The sequence below is a fragment of the Sinocyclocheilus grahami genome, unplaced genomic scaffold (genome assembly GCF_001515645.1).
Source record: "Sinocyclocheilus grahami isolate Dianchi unplaced genomic scaffold, SAMN03320097.WGS_v1.1 scaffold407.1, whole genome shotgun sequence".
NCBI classification, from domain to species: Eukaryota; Metazoa; Chordata; class Actinopteri; order Cypriniformes; family Cyprinidae; genus Sinocyclocheilus; species Sinocyclocheilus grahami.
Window position 1 is genome coordinate 511,614 of NW_015505586.1, and position 15,762 is coordinate 527,375.

The following is a 15,762-nucleotide window of genomic DNA, read 5'->3' on the forward strand; positions in this document are numbered from 1 at the left end:
TTGATATTAAAGTAAACCAGGATCTTAAATGACTCTTTTTAGTGTAGATCTGGTCCTCCGAGGTGACGAGCGGAAAAGCAGCTGACCGTTCGCACTGTTGACGCCGGTCAGCCGTGTTGGTGAAGCCCAAAGAATTTTGATTCATTGTACTATATTTCTAATGAAGTGGATTGAATCAGAACAGCTCTGGTGTACTAATGAGTGTCTCTGCTCTGGAAGGCACGAGCGTGAAATGGGGAAGGAATTTGTCTTTTTGAGTGATTATGAGTTTTTGATGTGACAGCACACCTGTGCAGTAAGTGCTTGCAAATATGAACCCTTTGATTGTACAGTAGTGTCCTCCCCATGATTACAGGTGGCACAACCCATCAGGACACAAGGAAAACTGCTTTTTTATATCCTGGTCAGGAAGGAACACAGTCCTACCGATTATTATTATTTTTGTTTCGGGTTTTTTTTCTTCTTTTTTGGACTGGACAAGAGTTTATTTGTTTGGAAATAAACTATGTGACTCTGTTACGATTTCAATGCATGCATTTTTATTTGTTTTGTATCGCAATGCAGATGTTTTGAACTAGTCAATCGAGAAAAGCTCAAACAGATAACCGGATGACAGGTAATAAAATAATACTGCCAGAAATATTTCAGATTAAATGAATATGAACCATTTCATAACCGTACGAACAAACCCCTCAGATGCATTCTACATCTCTTAGCTTCTCAAAAACATGCACAGAAATTCACGCTACATATTAAACGTGCAGTTAGACCTGAGATCTCCATCTGTGAAGACGCCGTCATTCACTCCTCAATAATGAGATTCTTCTTTGCTTTATCCAGCCTATCCAACACCTCACTGTACAGACCCGCCATCTGGGGAGATGCATTTCATGTATTTTATTCACACCTTGCCACGTTTTCTTTTAACAGACAACATTAACAAAATGTTTTTATTGAATATTATCTTGTGAATTCTTGAATTCATTCTTGCCAAATGACACATTTAAAATATTAGCTGAGCTACTGCAAGTTGCTTTAACTACCAACCTACATAGCTGTAACCAAACCTGCTGCTCTAATTAAGCCTCCTACTGAGGTGATGAAAAAAGCAGCTCGCGCACCTGACTTGAGGCAAGGAGAATATGAAACATGAAAATTAAATCCAGCGCCTTGGGTCGAGCGCTCAAACAGCTGTAGAGCGGCCCGTCCGCCTCCTGCAGCGTTACCTGAGAATGATAGCTGTCCTGCAGGGAGCCCAGGTGCTTCAGGAAGCTCATTCCCAGCCCGCACCACCGCTCGGCCTCGGGATACTGGGTCAGACTGTAGAGCAGGATTCCTGTATTCCACGCTCGGGTCAGCAGCCACAGGATCTCCAGTTCCGGAAAGTCCTCGGGCTGTGTGAGAAAGCAAGACGTCCGTTAGTGCAGTGGTTCTCAAACCTGTCCTGGAGTACCCCCAGCCCTGCACATTTTGTTTGTCTCCCTCATCTATCACACCTGATTCAACTCATCAGCTCACTAGTGGAGACTGCAAGACCTGAAGTGGGTGTGTCAGATATAGGGAGACATACAAAATGTGCAGTGCTGGGAGTACTTCATGGAGAGGTTTAAAAAACACTGCGTTACTGATATCAAGGAGAAATGGATCAGATGCTATAATAATAGCTGCAGAATTCTATAATGCGATTTCATATCGATGGTGTCGTGAAGGTCATGAATTCAGAATAGCACCCTGATGCTTATGCACGTTTTCTGCAACGCTAGTTCAAGATAAAGGACGCAGGCGAGATTTCAAATTAGCATCCAAATTGGCAGGAAGAAGCTGGTGAATGGAGCATCTGCGAACTGAGGCATAGCTAAAAGCCCATTGACAGAAACAGGAGATTCTTTTAAAGATGGAGATAATTGCGGGGCTGAGCTGCAGCGAGTCGTGTGTGACGGCTGCTGAGTCATAGTAACCAACTCACTGCGGTTGCTATGGTGGAAAGAGCTTCCTCATAGTAGCCCCACACTTCCTCCAGCACGCAGGGCTGCACCTCAGACACGCCGCTCGGCAGCGTCAGCTGAATCAGGCTGTGTAAACAGTTACTGTGACACACACACATGTATAAGGTGTGTGTCATATGAGGAACAGTTTGGTGTCTTTTGTTATCTATCAGTCTGGTAAATTAATTGTGTAAGTAACGCTTGGCTAGTCTGACCTGCAGCGCGTGAGGTCGACCTGTGGCTGTTTTCTGTGCAGAGACAAGGTGATCCTCAGTGCTTTCTTACACAGAACAGGGAAATGGGCCGGTGGTTCCATCGCCAGGACTGTAGACACAAAGTACAGGACCATCAGAGCTTATAGTATTTTATACACTAACATTTGAAAGTTTGGGGTCAGTAAGATTTTTTTTATTGTTTATGCTCACCAAGACAACAACAAAAAAAACATCAAAAATATATACAGTGGGTACGGAAAGTATTCAGACCCCCTTAAATTTTTCACTCTTTGTTATATTGCAGCCATTTGCTAAAATCATTTAAGTTAATTTTTTTTCCTCATTAATGTACACACAGCACCCCATAATGTAATTTATTTGTGATGGCAAAGCTGAATTTTCAGCATCATTACTCCAGTCTTCAGTGTCACATGATCCTTCAGAAATAATTTTAATATGCTGATTTAGTGCCCAAGAATCGTTATTATCAATGTTGAAAACAGTCATGCTGCTTAATATTTTTATGGAAACTGACATTTTTTCAGGATTCTCTGATGAATAACAAGGTCAAAAGAACAGCATTTACTTGAAATAAAAATCTTTTGTAACATTAAAAGTCCTTACTGTCTGTTTTGATTAATTTAATGTACCCTTGATGAATAAAAGTATTCAGTTCTTTCAAAAACAAAAAAAATTGACCCCAAACTTTTGAATGGTAGTGTATATCCACACATTCAGTCAGAATTTCACCATCCATAAATCTTTCAAATATGTAATTCTTTAAAAAAGAGGTTATGGTTCTAGAAGCTCACCTGCGATCATTTCTAGCAGCTTGGTCTCAATGTAATCCAGTTCCAAAACTGATTCGAGCACTGATTCAAGCTTTGGATCATTTAATTTGGCCCGGGCTTCAAACTCATAGAGCAGCAATAATGTGTCTGTTTTGTCTTTAGAGGAAGTGCCTAGGAAAGAATGTGCCAGAAAGATGCTTAAGATCCTTATCATTCTGGACAAACAGGTAGAGTCTGCATGTAGAATCCAACATATGTAAAAGAATGAAAATTGTAGGTGACACCTGATGCTTTGATGGTCGTCCAGATCTCTTTACAGAGCTGAATGTGCTCTAGAGTCTGGGTCAGGAGCTCAGTCTGAAAGCACAGCAGATATTATACACTGCGCCCTCTGCTGGTCAGTCATAGTAGCAAGGATAAACTGAGATCAGGGAACACGTGTGGAGTAGTGTTTCTCAAAACTTTCCAACTTCAAGGTCTCCCATTGTCAAAAACAATATTGGAGAACCCCCTACATGGGCTTTGATATTTGCTTTTGTACTTCTGCTGGAAATAATTCTTGTTTTCATTTTCAACAAAATGAAGGCCTGTCAGTATATTAAAGCAATCAAGAGTATTTTTTGGTTAGACTTACCAATAATAAATAAATGAATATTAATATTTAATAATTGTATGTTTATGTAAATATTAAATATATAAAAATATATATTTTAATTCTGCAACCCCTAGAAAAGTGATTTTCAACCAGGGGGTTAGGCAAATCTCCAAGGGAGCCAAAATTTAAAATAAAATAAGCTATTAGCCATTAAAATAAGCTAAATTAATTAAAAAGTAATTTTGCCTAATTTTAAAAGTGTGATTTCTAGGCCTGGACAAATCATTAAATGATTAAATTAATAAATTATTAAAACTCCACTGGTGTTTTTATAATGATTTTTAATAATACATTTTTGGAAAGTGAGTTAAAAAATATATTTAAAAAATATTATTTTTCCTTACCCCTTGTCCTGTATATCACAAATGACTGGGAAAGTCATTGGTTAGACAGAATGGGAAACTTTAAAGGGACAGTTCACACAAAAATTACAATGTTATCATCATTTACTTACCCTGACCTGACACTCAAACCTTCATGAGTTTCTTTTTTCTGTTGAACACAAAGAAGATATTTTGAAGAATGTTGGTAACCAAACAATTGCTGGTAGCCATTGACTTCCACAGTATGGAAAAAAATACCATGGAAGTCAATGGCTATCAGCAACTGTTTGGTTACCAGCATTCTTCAAAATATCTTCTTTTGTGTTCATTTATCCCTTTAAGAATTTTCAACTTGTGGAATCAAGAAATTTCATTTATAGAGTATTGGGCCTTCGAATAGTGTTGTGGACAATAGGAGGCCTTGGACTCAGTAATACTGAGAAAATACAGAGGCCCACTGACACTGATGTGGAGAGTTTGTAGCTTAAGAAAGCAAAAAGGAATTTCACTTAGAAAACCCTTGAAATGATCATGCTTTTAAGCACACAACTTCAGTCCATATTCAGAATTTGTACAGTGTCAAGTTTCAAGGCTCCACCTTGTCTTTGAAAAGCAAGCAAAACACCTCTTGCCTCCTGGTTATTGTTTAATCAGGTGGAAGTGATAAACGAGTGAGTGATCCACCTGTTGCTCAGTGTGATCAGAGCTCCTGCAGATCTCCAGAGACGCAGCAGCAGCCATCAGCAGACACGTCTTCTGCCCCATCAACATACCTCGGTCTGGGGTGCACAGCTGCGACAGCTGCCCAGCCAGACAGCACATCACACATCTCGCTTTAACTACACTTAACTACAGCTACAGTATCAGCATGTGGGTTTGCGTTAATGTGATTATGAACTAGCCTGCAGCTACTAAGAGGAACTGTGCTTGAACTTACCTGGAAGGAGAGAAGAAAGAAATCCCTCATCCTCACAGGACTGTGCTCACACTGCAGGGCCGAGTTCCACCCTGACAGAGACAACACACACACACACACTCAGTCAAACACAACCAACAAATAGATAAATCTCTCAAAAGCTGGAGGTTTAGGAATAAAGCACCGATCCTCCTGAACCAGTTGGCGTCTTCTGAATGCTGCTGTGCTCCGTGGCCTTGAATCTGGCTGATTTGTGGTAATTTCTCAAGGGCTGTAAATTCAGTATGCATACAGTAAATCAGTGTGGAGAAATATGACTGATTAAAACAACAGAGTGTAATGAAGTATTATGGGTAAATGTACCTGTTTTTAGGTAAGACAGGAGGATATCCAAGTTGGCATTCCTGTTTTAATAACAGAGTGTGTGATAGATAGAGTTGCAGCTTTGCTGAATTTGCGCCACTGCACCACTGATCTACTAACCTGTTTTCCTCACTGATGTTTTCCATTGTTGTAAGAACAAGTCGTACTAAACACCTGACAAAGAAAGATGAGGAAATTATGTTTCTATAGCAGAGATACTTGATGTGCTCCTGTTTGCTGCTGATATAAGCACTATGGGCTGAAGCTTAGGGTCAAAATGAATGTGTGACTGACCTCAAGGCAGTGAGGATTTGAGTAACATCTTGTGAGTGTTCACACAGACTCTCTAGGGCTTTGACGGCTGTTTCCTGCTGCTCATGCTGTGGTGAAAAATACTGCTGAAATACTTCCGAGCTACCGACAATTATGTGGCTTATTAAACTAAACAAAAAGGCACAGTGACTGCTGTCTTATAATATTATTGCTTTGAAATATACAGATGAGAGAAAAGTCATAAGAATCTGGTATAATATGGCCAACCTCGAGAGCGATGTGTGCGGCCAGGCTGAGGAGATTTGCAGCAGCGTTCTCAGTCACTAGCAGCCTGTCCTCACTGGTGACCGGATTCTGAGCCAGAGCGCCAATCTCTCTCAGAGCCGCGGCAGCTTATTAACACATTAAAGACAGACATTCACATCAGTTTTTAAAAATGTATAGTGATTTCTGTGGCTGATTTACATTTGTACCATTCAAAAATGTGGGGTCGGTAGGATTTTAAAAATCTTTTTGAAAAGAGTGTCTTATTTTCACAAAGGTGGCATTCATTTGATCAAAACACAATGAAAACACTGTGAAATATAATAACAAATTTAAAACAATTGCTATCTATTTTAATACAATTAAATGGGTCATATGATGTTGCTAAAAAGAACATTATTTTGTGTATTTGGTGTAATGGAATGTGTTTATGCGGTTTAAGGTTAAAAAAACACATTATTTTCCACATACTGTACATTACTGTTTCTCCTCTATGCCCCGCCTTTCTGAAACATGTCGATTTTTACAAAGCTCATCGGTCTGAAAAGCGAGGTGTGCTGTGATTGGCCAGCTATCCAGTGGTATAGCGACGAGACAAAACCAATAAAACCCATTACAAACGAGGTATTTGTTGCATCCAGTGGGGACTTATACAGTCTTTTTACGCATTGCGTTGCATTGTACCGCGTAAACATAAAAGCATGTCTGCATTTGTGATCGGAGAAATGACAAACAACAAGCGTTACTCTACACTGCTCAAAACTCGCGTTTGAATCGTCAGTGGCTAATTCTTTAAATATGAAAACATACTTACAGGCTGTGAGTCAGAACAGCCGGCATTGTAGTCTACTCTCCAAGGATCAGGAAACAGTCCTCGTCCTCCATAAAATGCGCTGCACACATCTGAATATTTGGGTTGAACTGTTCTGGAACAGTGTTGTAAATACAACTTAACCACTGATTTCTAGTCGTGTCCTCTTTTGGAAGACCAAAGAAAGTAGTTTCGCTTTCGCAACAAAACACACAGCGTCTTCACAACATGGCGGCGGCAGCAACAATAAAGTTACTCCTTCTTTCTTTGCGTGAACATTTGGGCGGGGTTATGCAAATCTTCCCACACAGTGACGTTGACATGTGGGGGCGTGTTTAAACTAGGCGTTTTAGAAGGGCGTGGACGAGTCTTAACATTCATAAAGAATAGCTCTTTGGGTTTGTGACTTTAGTCTTTGCAACTTTATGGATCTTATCTATTCACGAACAGCTTGTACCACACCAAAGAGAAAGGAAAACTTGAAATCGCATCATATGACCCCTTTAAAAGTATAATATATTCCTGTGATGGAAAAGCTGAATTTTGAGCAGTCATTACTCCAGTCTTCAGTGTCACATGGTCCTTCAGGAATCAGTTACAATGATTTTCTGGTCAAGAAACATTTCTTATTGTTGTCAATGTTAAAAACAGTTATGCTGTTTAATATTTTTGTGGAAACAAACTATGGTACATTTCTCAGGATTCTTCAAGAAATACAAAAATTCAGCATTTATTTGAAATAGAAATATTTTGTAACTTTGCTTAATGCTTCCTTGCAGACTAAAAGTATCAAAGTGGTTACACATTATTGTATAAATCAAAGATCAATATGTAGCCAATCGATTACTTTCTAGCCAAAAATTTGTATTAATTTCCATGAAACTTCCTGGCGACTGTAAAATTCCCTGATGTTTCTAGGTTTTGCATGATCATTTGATGCCTGGTTATTTTACAGAGACGCCTGAGACACTCGTGTGACTTTACATCCTCTCCATTACCTTTCTCGGCATTGTTTTCCAGTACAGCGATCTTGTAGATGTTGAACTGTGTGAAAATGTTGCTTGGATCAATCCTTGCTGACTTTTCTACAGCCTCTTTGGCCTTCAACAAGAATTGAACAATGTGGAAACTTTCACAACAGACATGTATGTATGAAAACTTGTGTCCACGTAATGAGATGTTACCTTCTCAAATTGATTCAGGTGCAGGAAACAGGTGGATCGGTTTCTTTGCAGTTTAGCAAGGTTTTGATCCAACTCGCCGGCTCTGTAGAAGCTCAGTGAGTAGTTATACCACTCCAGAGCTTCAGAATAGTTCTTGGCCTGTGCAAGACAACAAACATGACAGCTGTCTCACTGAACTAAAACTAACAAGCTCTACTTGATTCATGCTGCAACTATACAGTACTATATAAAGAAAAACATACCCACACAAAATCACACAGGGAAATCTCTTTATACACACTACTGGTCAAAAGTTTGGGGGAGTATTATTTTTCTTTTTAAATAAATTTATATTTTTATTCAGCAAGGATGCATTAAACTGACCAAAAAGTGACAGCAAAGATATATTGTTGCAAAATATTTCTATTTCCAAAAAATGCTGTTGTTTTTAACTTCCTTTCAAACAATCCTGAGAAAAAAATGTATCATGGCTTCCACAAATATACTAAGTAACTCAACAGTTTTTAACTTTGATTATAATAAGACATGTTTCTTGAGCACCAAATAAGCAAATTTGAATAATTTCTGACGGATCATGTGACACTGAAGAATGGAGTAAATATCAGTAAATAAATATTTCAAAATATCACTGTTTTAACCATATATTTGATCAAACAAATTCAGCCTTGGTGAAAATAAGACCCCAAACTTTTGAGGTAGAGTATGATAAAATGTTTTCAATGGCGGTAATAGTACTCTTACCTCCATTGAAAACATTTTATCATACTCTACCTCAAAATGTATTCAATGGAGGTAATAGTACTCTTATTTGTAATTGAATGACTATTCAATCCAAAGTATTTATTGCCTTTCTAAAAATGGTTTTAAATATATATTTTAAACACATAAAACTGATGTTGTACTTCAAAGTTTTTGGAAGCTCTATCCCACAGAAGAAGGTGGAGAGATGATAGAGTCTGAGGTGCTAGTTGTTTTCCAGTGTAATGTCCTAGAAAACAATTATTAAACACACAATTCAGTAATGACATGAAACACATTCTTGGTTACTAACATTGAATGAAAATTACCTGTGATAGCATCCTCAATCTTCTGCTTGGCCAGCAGCTCTTTGTCCCGCTGCAGCAGCAGTTCTATATGCATGAGCAGAGCGGAGCCCAGTTCAGGAGACGACTCAAAGTGCTGACACACCCTCTTCAGGAAGTAAAAGGCCAGAGCCTCCCTGAAACAACAACATGTCAGTGTTTCTGTCATACCTGGCCTTTTCAACCACAGATTTCAAGAAGATGATTTTTGTGCCTATTTAGAGAGATGAGAGATCATACCTGTTATTTTCCACAAGCAGTTTTACTGTGCTCAAGCACACTTCCAGAGGAACCTCACAGTCCAGTAGCTCTGACAGCCCTGACGTGGGAAGGAACATGTTAAGAAGGGACACATTTGTGGGGTACAAAACATACTATCCACAAACTGCAATTTCAGCAGAGATACCAGGCTCACCAGACTTTATTGCCTCATCTGGGCTGTGGCTTTTATTTAGGATTTGAATCTTCAGATACAGGCCTGACAACTGCATATGCTCCTGAAAAGAAAACAATGAAATGGCCAAATGTAAAAAACTTACAGTCCAATCCACAGTGTGCTACAGTCCAATCTGATGGTCTGCTTTGTCAAGATCTGGTTGCACTAGGAACACTTTACCTTATTAGCCAAGCTCACAGCATGAAGAGCTTTCTCCAGGTACTTCTGACAGTCCCAGTCCAAATAAACCTTTGCAAGAAGTCTCAAAACTTTGGCCTGGAGGAATGGGAAGTAAGATTACAATGCATTCAGGTAATGCAAAAAAGTCTGAGACCGCACTGAAGATCTGGGATTCAATTTAGACATGGAAATAAACAGTTTGGAGTTTGGACATTAAATGTGATCGTTTGTGAATGAACATTACTTTTTAACTCCATATATTATCCTGATTAGATCATTTGATACATTTATATAAATTACAATAATTTATATTTTTATAATTATTATTTTATAATAATTTTTATAATTTATCATTTTAATTTCAGTGTTGACTAATATTTCTTACTTGCATCTCTGATCCTGGTGAGTACTTCACATTCATCTTGCCTATATCATAACTTTGGCTGAAATGCAGAAAAAGTTTATATATAAGGAAAAGTGTAAATACTTAAATTATAGTATTATCAATTATATTGTAGTAACAAAAGTTAAATGAAAATTTTAAATATATTAAAATACAAAACAGTTGTATATACAATATATATTAGATATCCCTACCTTAGCCAAAATGTGCTCTCTTCATGCTTTCCCTGACTGTAAGTGTCAACCCCAAAGTTGTAACAGATGAGAGAGAGATAGCCAGTCTAAAGGAAATTTCACAAAAGTGTTTTTATTTTATTTTTTAATAGTTTGTATTTTCTAAATCTCTCTCAAATCAAAATAATCAATGACACCACTTGACAAGCTGATGACAACAGTTTGTCCACCTCTTTAGGTAGACGCAGAAGCATTTCTTTACATCGCTGTATGCATGACACTGCCTCTTGATGTTGTTCTTGAGAAACTGCCTATTGAGACAACAGAAATTAATTTCTTTCTGAAAAAACAACAACAACAACAAAAAAAAAAAATATATATATATATATTTGTGTAAATTGTAAAACCATTGCAATAATCTGCTAAATCTCAAATATGAAATATACGCATTAAATATCCACATTTGATCCAGTGGTTTTCAAGTATTTCAAGTATAGAGTATTCAGACATTAATTTTATGCTAAACAATCTCTGCTCACAGATTCAGCTTGATATGACAAAACCCGCAGCAGGTCTTTCTCTATGTCTCCCTTTGGTGTGTTTATATCTTCTGCACAATCTCCATGGGAAGTGAGTCTGCTGTAAAGAGTCTCCAGGCTCTGTGAAAGTATCATTCTTAGTTTCTTATTCTCAAAGTCACTAAATTAGAATAATAATCATTGGTATTTTCAGTGTTCCAATATACAGTGGCTGCATGTATATTATATTTTATTTATTTATTTATTTTTGCATACATGCAAAGTCTATTTTTGTTGTCTTCATAGTGAGATTGCATTCATACTGCACGTACATTGACAGCAAGGCTCAAAAAATCTTCAGCAACTTTGGGTTTATTGCAATCAAGCCATGTTCTTCCCGTTTTACTCGCCATCTGAGGAAGACATTTTAGAGTTACAGTAATATACACAGTAATAAAATATGCCAGAAACAATGCAAAACGATTGAAATGAACAAATCTACTGTTGGAATTTATACAAGCTAAATGGATAAAAACAAAACAAAAACAGATTTCACAAACCAGTATCTGCTTGCGAACAATATTCTCTGATGGGTTCTCAGGCCCGCATAAATACAGAAGTCTGCATGCCACATGACGCACTGAAACATGTGCAGTGAGTTAAACAAATTTGTAGTTTATCAAATAATTGACATCTGTGCAAACATCTGGAGATAGACTTTTTAAACTTTCTTTTGTTGGTACAGGAAAAAATATCTATATGGCAAAACAGAAAGACAGATGATTGGCAGATACACAGATATATTAATAGACAGATACAATAATAGAGAAAAAAGACCTTTGGCCTTTTGCTCTTCTGTAATAGTTGAGCCAACACGTTTGGTCACTGCCCAGTTCCACAGCTGTATGGCGATTTCCTCCAACTACAAAACACAATTGCATTATTTATTACAGATTAAACCATAATTACGGCATTTCTAAGGAGCTTTGAGTTAACTTACTTAAAAAAATACAAATACATAAAAATGAGTTATGTCAAGATAACGAGAAAATACGAGAAGACCTGATCGCGATAAACCAAGACAGAAAAAACTCATCACACATGATCTCTTGTGGTTTCAACTGAGGTGGGCATTGCACACCTGTGACTCCTGTAGTTTTGCTGCTGCATCTAGAGTTGAAATCGCTTTGAAGAGAGTCTCAATCACCTCATCCAAATTTGAATCGATCTGTCTGTGGAGAAGTTTCTCTGACAGGTCTGTGAAAGAGACAGAGTCAGCCTTCAAACAGCTTCACGTACTGTGCTAAATCACTTTATGACAAGGTAAGCTGAAATAATTACAACAGATAGTGCTAAAATTACCAATAATATCCATAAGAGATAATCCCTCACAGAGCTAACTGCCACAAATCTTCCACAAAATAGATTCTTACTTTTTACATCGACAACAAACTGCTCCATATTACGGTCAGGTTTGTGTATTTTACACGAGTCGAGTAACGTAATTTAAAACGGTCGAATATAGTTTGTCAGTATTTTCTGTGTGTCAGTGACAGAAACACGACCCCTCGCGACCGTCCGCCGCCAAACACCCCCCCCCCCCCAAAAAAATTTCCCTCCCAACCGGGGTAAAGTAAAACGTGAAACATAAAAAAAAATAGTTTGAGTGACATTCATGCTTTTTGCAAAAAAAAAAAAAACTCAAAATGTCATTGTCTAATATATTTATATGAATGCAAAATGCAATATTATGCCTAGTAAGAAATACATATGGGTGCAATCCCACCACCAACAAGTGATTCCTCTTCCTACTCACCCCAATGAAGGGAATGAATTTCTGATAGGAATCTTCATCTCTCCTGTAAGAGGAAGTGATAAGTGAGTTGTGAGTAGAGCAGTGAAAGATGTGCAGCTGTAATGAGAGACAGAGCCGTACGTTCTGTGTTTGCAGGTCAGCATGGCCTCAGCGATGGGCAGCTGGTGTGTGAGAGCCGCTCCGCTGATGTACTGAGCCACACGCGCCGCCACGTCCACCGCATCTACAACAATACACCAACATGCAGTACGTGTGCTGCTGTGTTAAACGGGTTTGTAACGGGCCAGACATCTGAACATTCAAGTAATATCAATTTGATTATTTTGATGGTAGCCTTTAGACAACTGTTGATAAGTAACTCTGCGACTACATGTCAACTAGCAGGCATTAGAGTATTAGTAGACTGTATGCTAAATATCTGCTAACACTTTTTTTGATGGCTCCCCAACAGATATTCTACTCACTATAAGCAACTTTGCAAGTACATCAACTTATTCTACCAACCCTAACCTTAACTAAGCCTGCTAATACTCTGAGAGTTAGCTGACATGTAGTTGCAAAGTTGCTTATAGTCAATAGACTAAAGGGGACCATCAAAATAAAATGTAATCTAATAAAAAAAACACACGTTGCATTTTTTCATTTGAAAGTATATAAACTGATCTTAAACTAGCTCACAGCCAAATTAATATTAACCTCACAGGAAACACTCAAAACAACACTCAACCACTCACCTGACAAACAACTGAGGAAAGAAGAGAGAACATTCAGTTGGGGGGTTTTGCTCTTATATACTTAAATTTGGAGTTTGGAGTTAGATGTCAGTAACATGATTATTCTGTTTGGTTCTCTCTCTCTCTACAACCCCAACAGTGCATAAGTGTTAAATCAGAAATATATATTACAGAGTTAAACATGTTAAAGCAAATGTTTCTTATTTAATTCTCCCTCTCTCTCTCTCTCTCTCTCTCTCTTTTTATCTCTCTCAGGAGTTGAAGTCTTTCTGTCCATGCAGCAACTGATGGAAAAGGGAGTCTTTTTTATGATGTTGTATTATGTGTTATTGCAAAAATGAGTATATACAGTATATAAATATGCATTCTTGAACCATTCTTGAGTCTTGTGTCTTGCCTCTCTACAAAAACACGCTCGCGCTGCAGTATGGATGTAATTCTACTGTATGGCCACTAGGTGGGGTCTCACACACGGTTATGTATTTAGCCTCATTCACCTCTTCCTCACATATTTCACATGTAGATTTAAGCAAATTTATTGGCGTGGTAAAAACAAATCTTATCATTGCTACAACAAAAAAAAATTATTATAAAATACAATTATTTGTCACCATGAACCACAAAACCAGTCATAAGAGTCTATTTTCTTAAAATTGAGATTAATACGCTGAATAAATAAGCTTTCCATTGATGTATGGTTTGTTAGGATAGTACAATATTTGGCTGAGATACAACTATTTGAAAATCTGGAATCTGAGGTTGCAAAAAAAAAAAATCCAAATATTGAGAAAATCACCTTTAAAGTCGTCCAAATTAAGTCCTTAGCAATGCATATTACTAATCAAAAATTAATTTTGGATATAAATTAACGGTAGGAAATTTACAAAATATCTTCATGGAACATGATCTTTACTTAGCATCTGGCATTAAAGAAAAATCGATAATTTTGACCCATACAATGGATTGTTGGCTATTGCTACAAATATACCTGTGCTACTTATGACTGGTTTTGTGGTCCAGTGTCATATTTTACTAACTTTTTAGTAACATATGAGATTAAACTGTACACTGTTTAAAATAGCTAATAATATTAATACTATTAGGCTATATAAAATAAATCAGCTAAAGGACAGATGTAAGTCAAAAATAAGCATTTAAGTTAAATGTACTACTCTTTTCACGCATACACGACTGCATTTTCAGAATTGCCAACTCTGTCCTGTTGAAAGATTTGGGTATAATAGCATTGTTTAAGCATAATATTCATCACCTTCTGGTTGTTAGAACCTCATTCACCCCCAAGAAAATATGTGTTGATAACGCTGAAGTTTTTGTTTTAACAGGGGAGGTCATTGTTGAGCTGAAGGAAAGAGCTCAAGCTGCGTACACAGAATCGGTTGTGGACTCTCTTATTGTGTTCACTGCACTAGATTCAAAAATAAGATGTCTTAAAAGCCCACTCCTCTCGGTGCTCGGCTTCCAGCAATTGTTTCTGCCTGAGTCTTATCTAGCCACCGTGCTGGCCTGAGGGAAATGTGATCAGTTCAGAGGGCTTGATTGCACAGGAGAAAGAAAAAACAAACATGATCCCTATGACATGTGGTCAGAGAGATGCACACAAGATTTCCTAAAGTTGGCTACATAAATAATATAAAAATAATAATAAACAGGCATATTTATACACTTGTGCCAGATTTAAAAATACTTCACCTCAACAGACCAGAAAACATGACCAGAAACATCTTAGCTATAAGTAGACCCCCCCCCCAAAAAAAAAATCAATAAAAAAAAAATCACATCGTTCTCTCTTCTGACTGCCGTTATCAGTCTCTCAATTTTTTTCCTTTTTTTGAAAGTCGTGAAAACACTATTGTGGAGTTTTTAATTTGCTATTTGAGCAAATGGAAATGCAAAAAATATATTTGTCGTACTCTCCCCTTCACCCAACTATGACGACTTTCACTGCTGAGAAACCTGGAAATGTGAAAAAGGTCTATTATAATAATGCAGTTATTACTTTATAATAATAATAATTATATATATATATATATATATATATATACATCACACCTCATCAAAAATAGGTGAAAATGCATACAGATTTTCCACAAAAAAAGTAACAAAAACAAATAAAAAATAAAAAGTCTGCATAAACATTGCAGAACAAAATATGATTTATAAAATATAAGTGACATCCCACTTCATCAAAAATAGGTTGAAATAACTAAATCCTTAACATAAGCTACCTTCATTGTTTCTGAGTAACAGAGGTAAATAAACTGGTAAACTATTATCAGTGGCCCTTACATTATCACATTAATCACATTATCCTCCAATCAATGGGAAGAAAAACTCATGTCTTATTAACAATACCTCGTCAGTGACCAACTGTAATAAACTGTGCTGTATTTTGACATTTTTATTTGTATTTCTGTTTAACAGATTTAACATCCTGTGCATTTGAAATAATATAGATGGAAGGACATGAATGGACAATGCAATGTCCCCATTCATAGCATCAAAAAGACAAACGGCCGGTGGTGCATCCACACACCATGTGGTGTTGGAAGGTGAAAAGAAGCCCCATGATTATTTACTTTGATATAAAATTAGCTGCACATCCTGTTGCTAAAGTTAAAA

The 15,762-nt window shown here is 37.2% G+C and overlaps 1 protein-coding gene across 1 annotated transcript; it reads right to left on the reverse strand.

The window, feature by feature from the left end:
* Window positions 1–764: 764 nt before the first annotated feature.
* tex11 (testis expressed 11) lies at window positions 765–10,728 on the reverse strand. The gene is made up of 23 exons (XM_016232096.1): window positions 10,594–10,728; window positions 10,076–10,161; window positions 9,864–9,921; window positions 9,479–9,574; window positions 9,269–9,359; window positions 9,103–9,181; window positions 8,848–8,999; window positions 8,683–8,768; window positions 7,781–7,918; window positions 7,595–7,697; window positions 5,789–5,913; window positions 5,543–5,628; window positions 5,369–5,422; window positions 5,249–5,289; window positions 5,070–5,156; window positions 4,907–4,977; window positions 4,654–4,770; window positions 3,276–3,348; window positions 3,013–3,162; window positions 2,201–2,309; window positions 1,970–2,087; window positions 1,227–1,394; window positions 765–873 (listed from the first exon to the last, which is right to left on the reverse strand). Exons 1-23 carry the CDS (start codon window positions 10,726–10,728, stop codon window positions 802–804), a joined length of 2,295 nt encoding a protein of 764 aa, XP_016087582.1. The 3' UTR covers window positions 765–801.
* Between the last annotated feature and the right edge of the window lie 5,034 nt (window positions 10,729–15,762).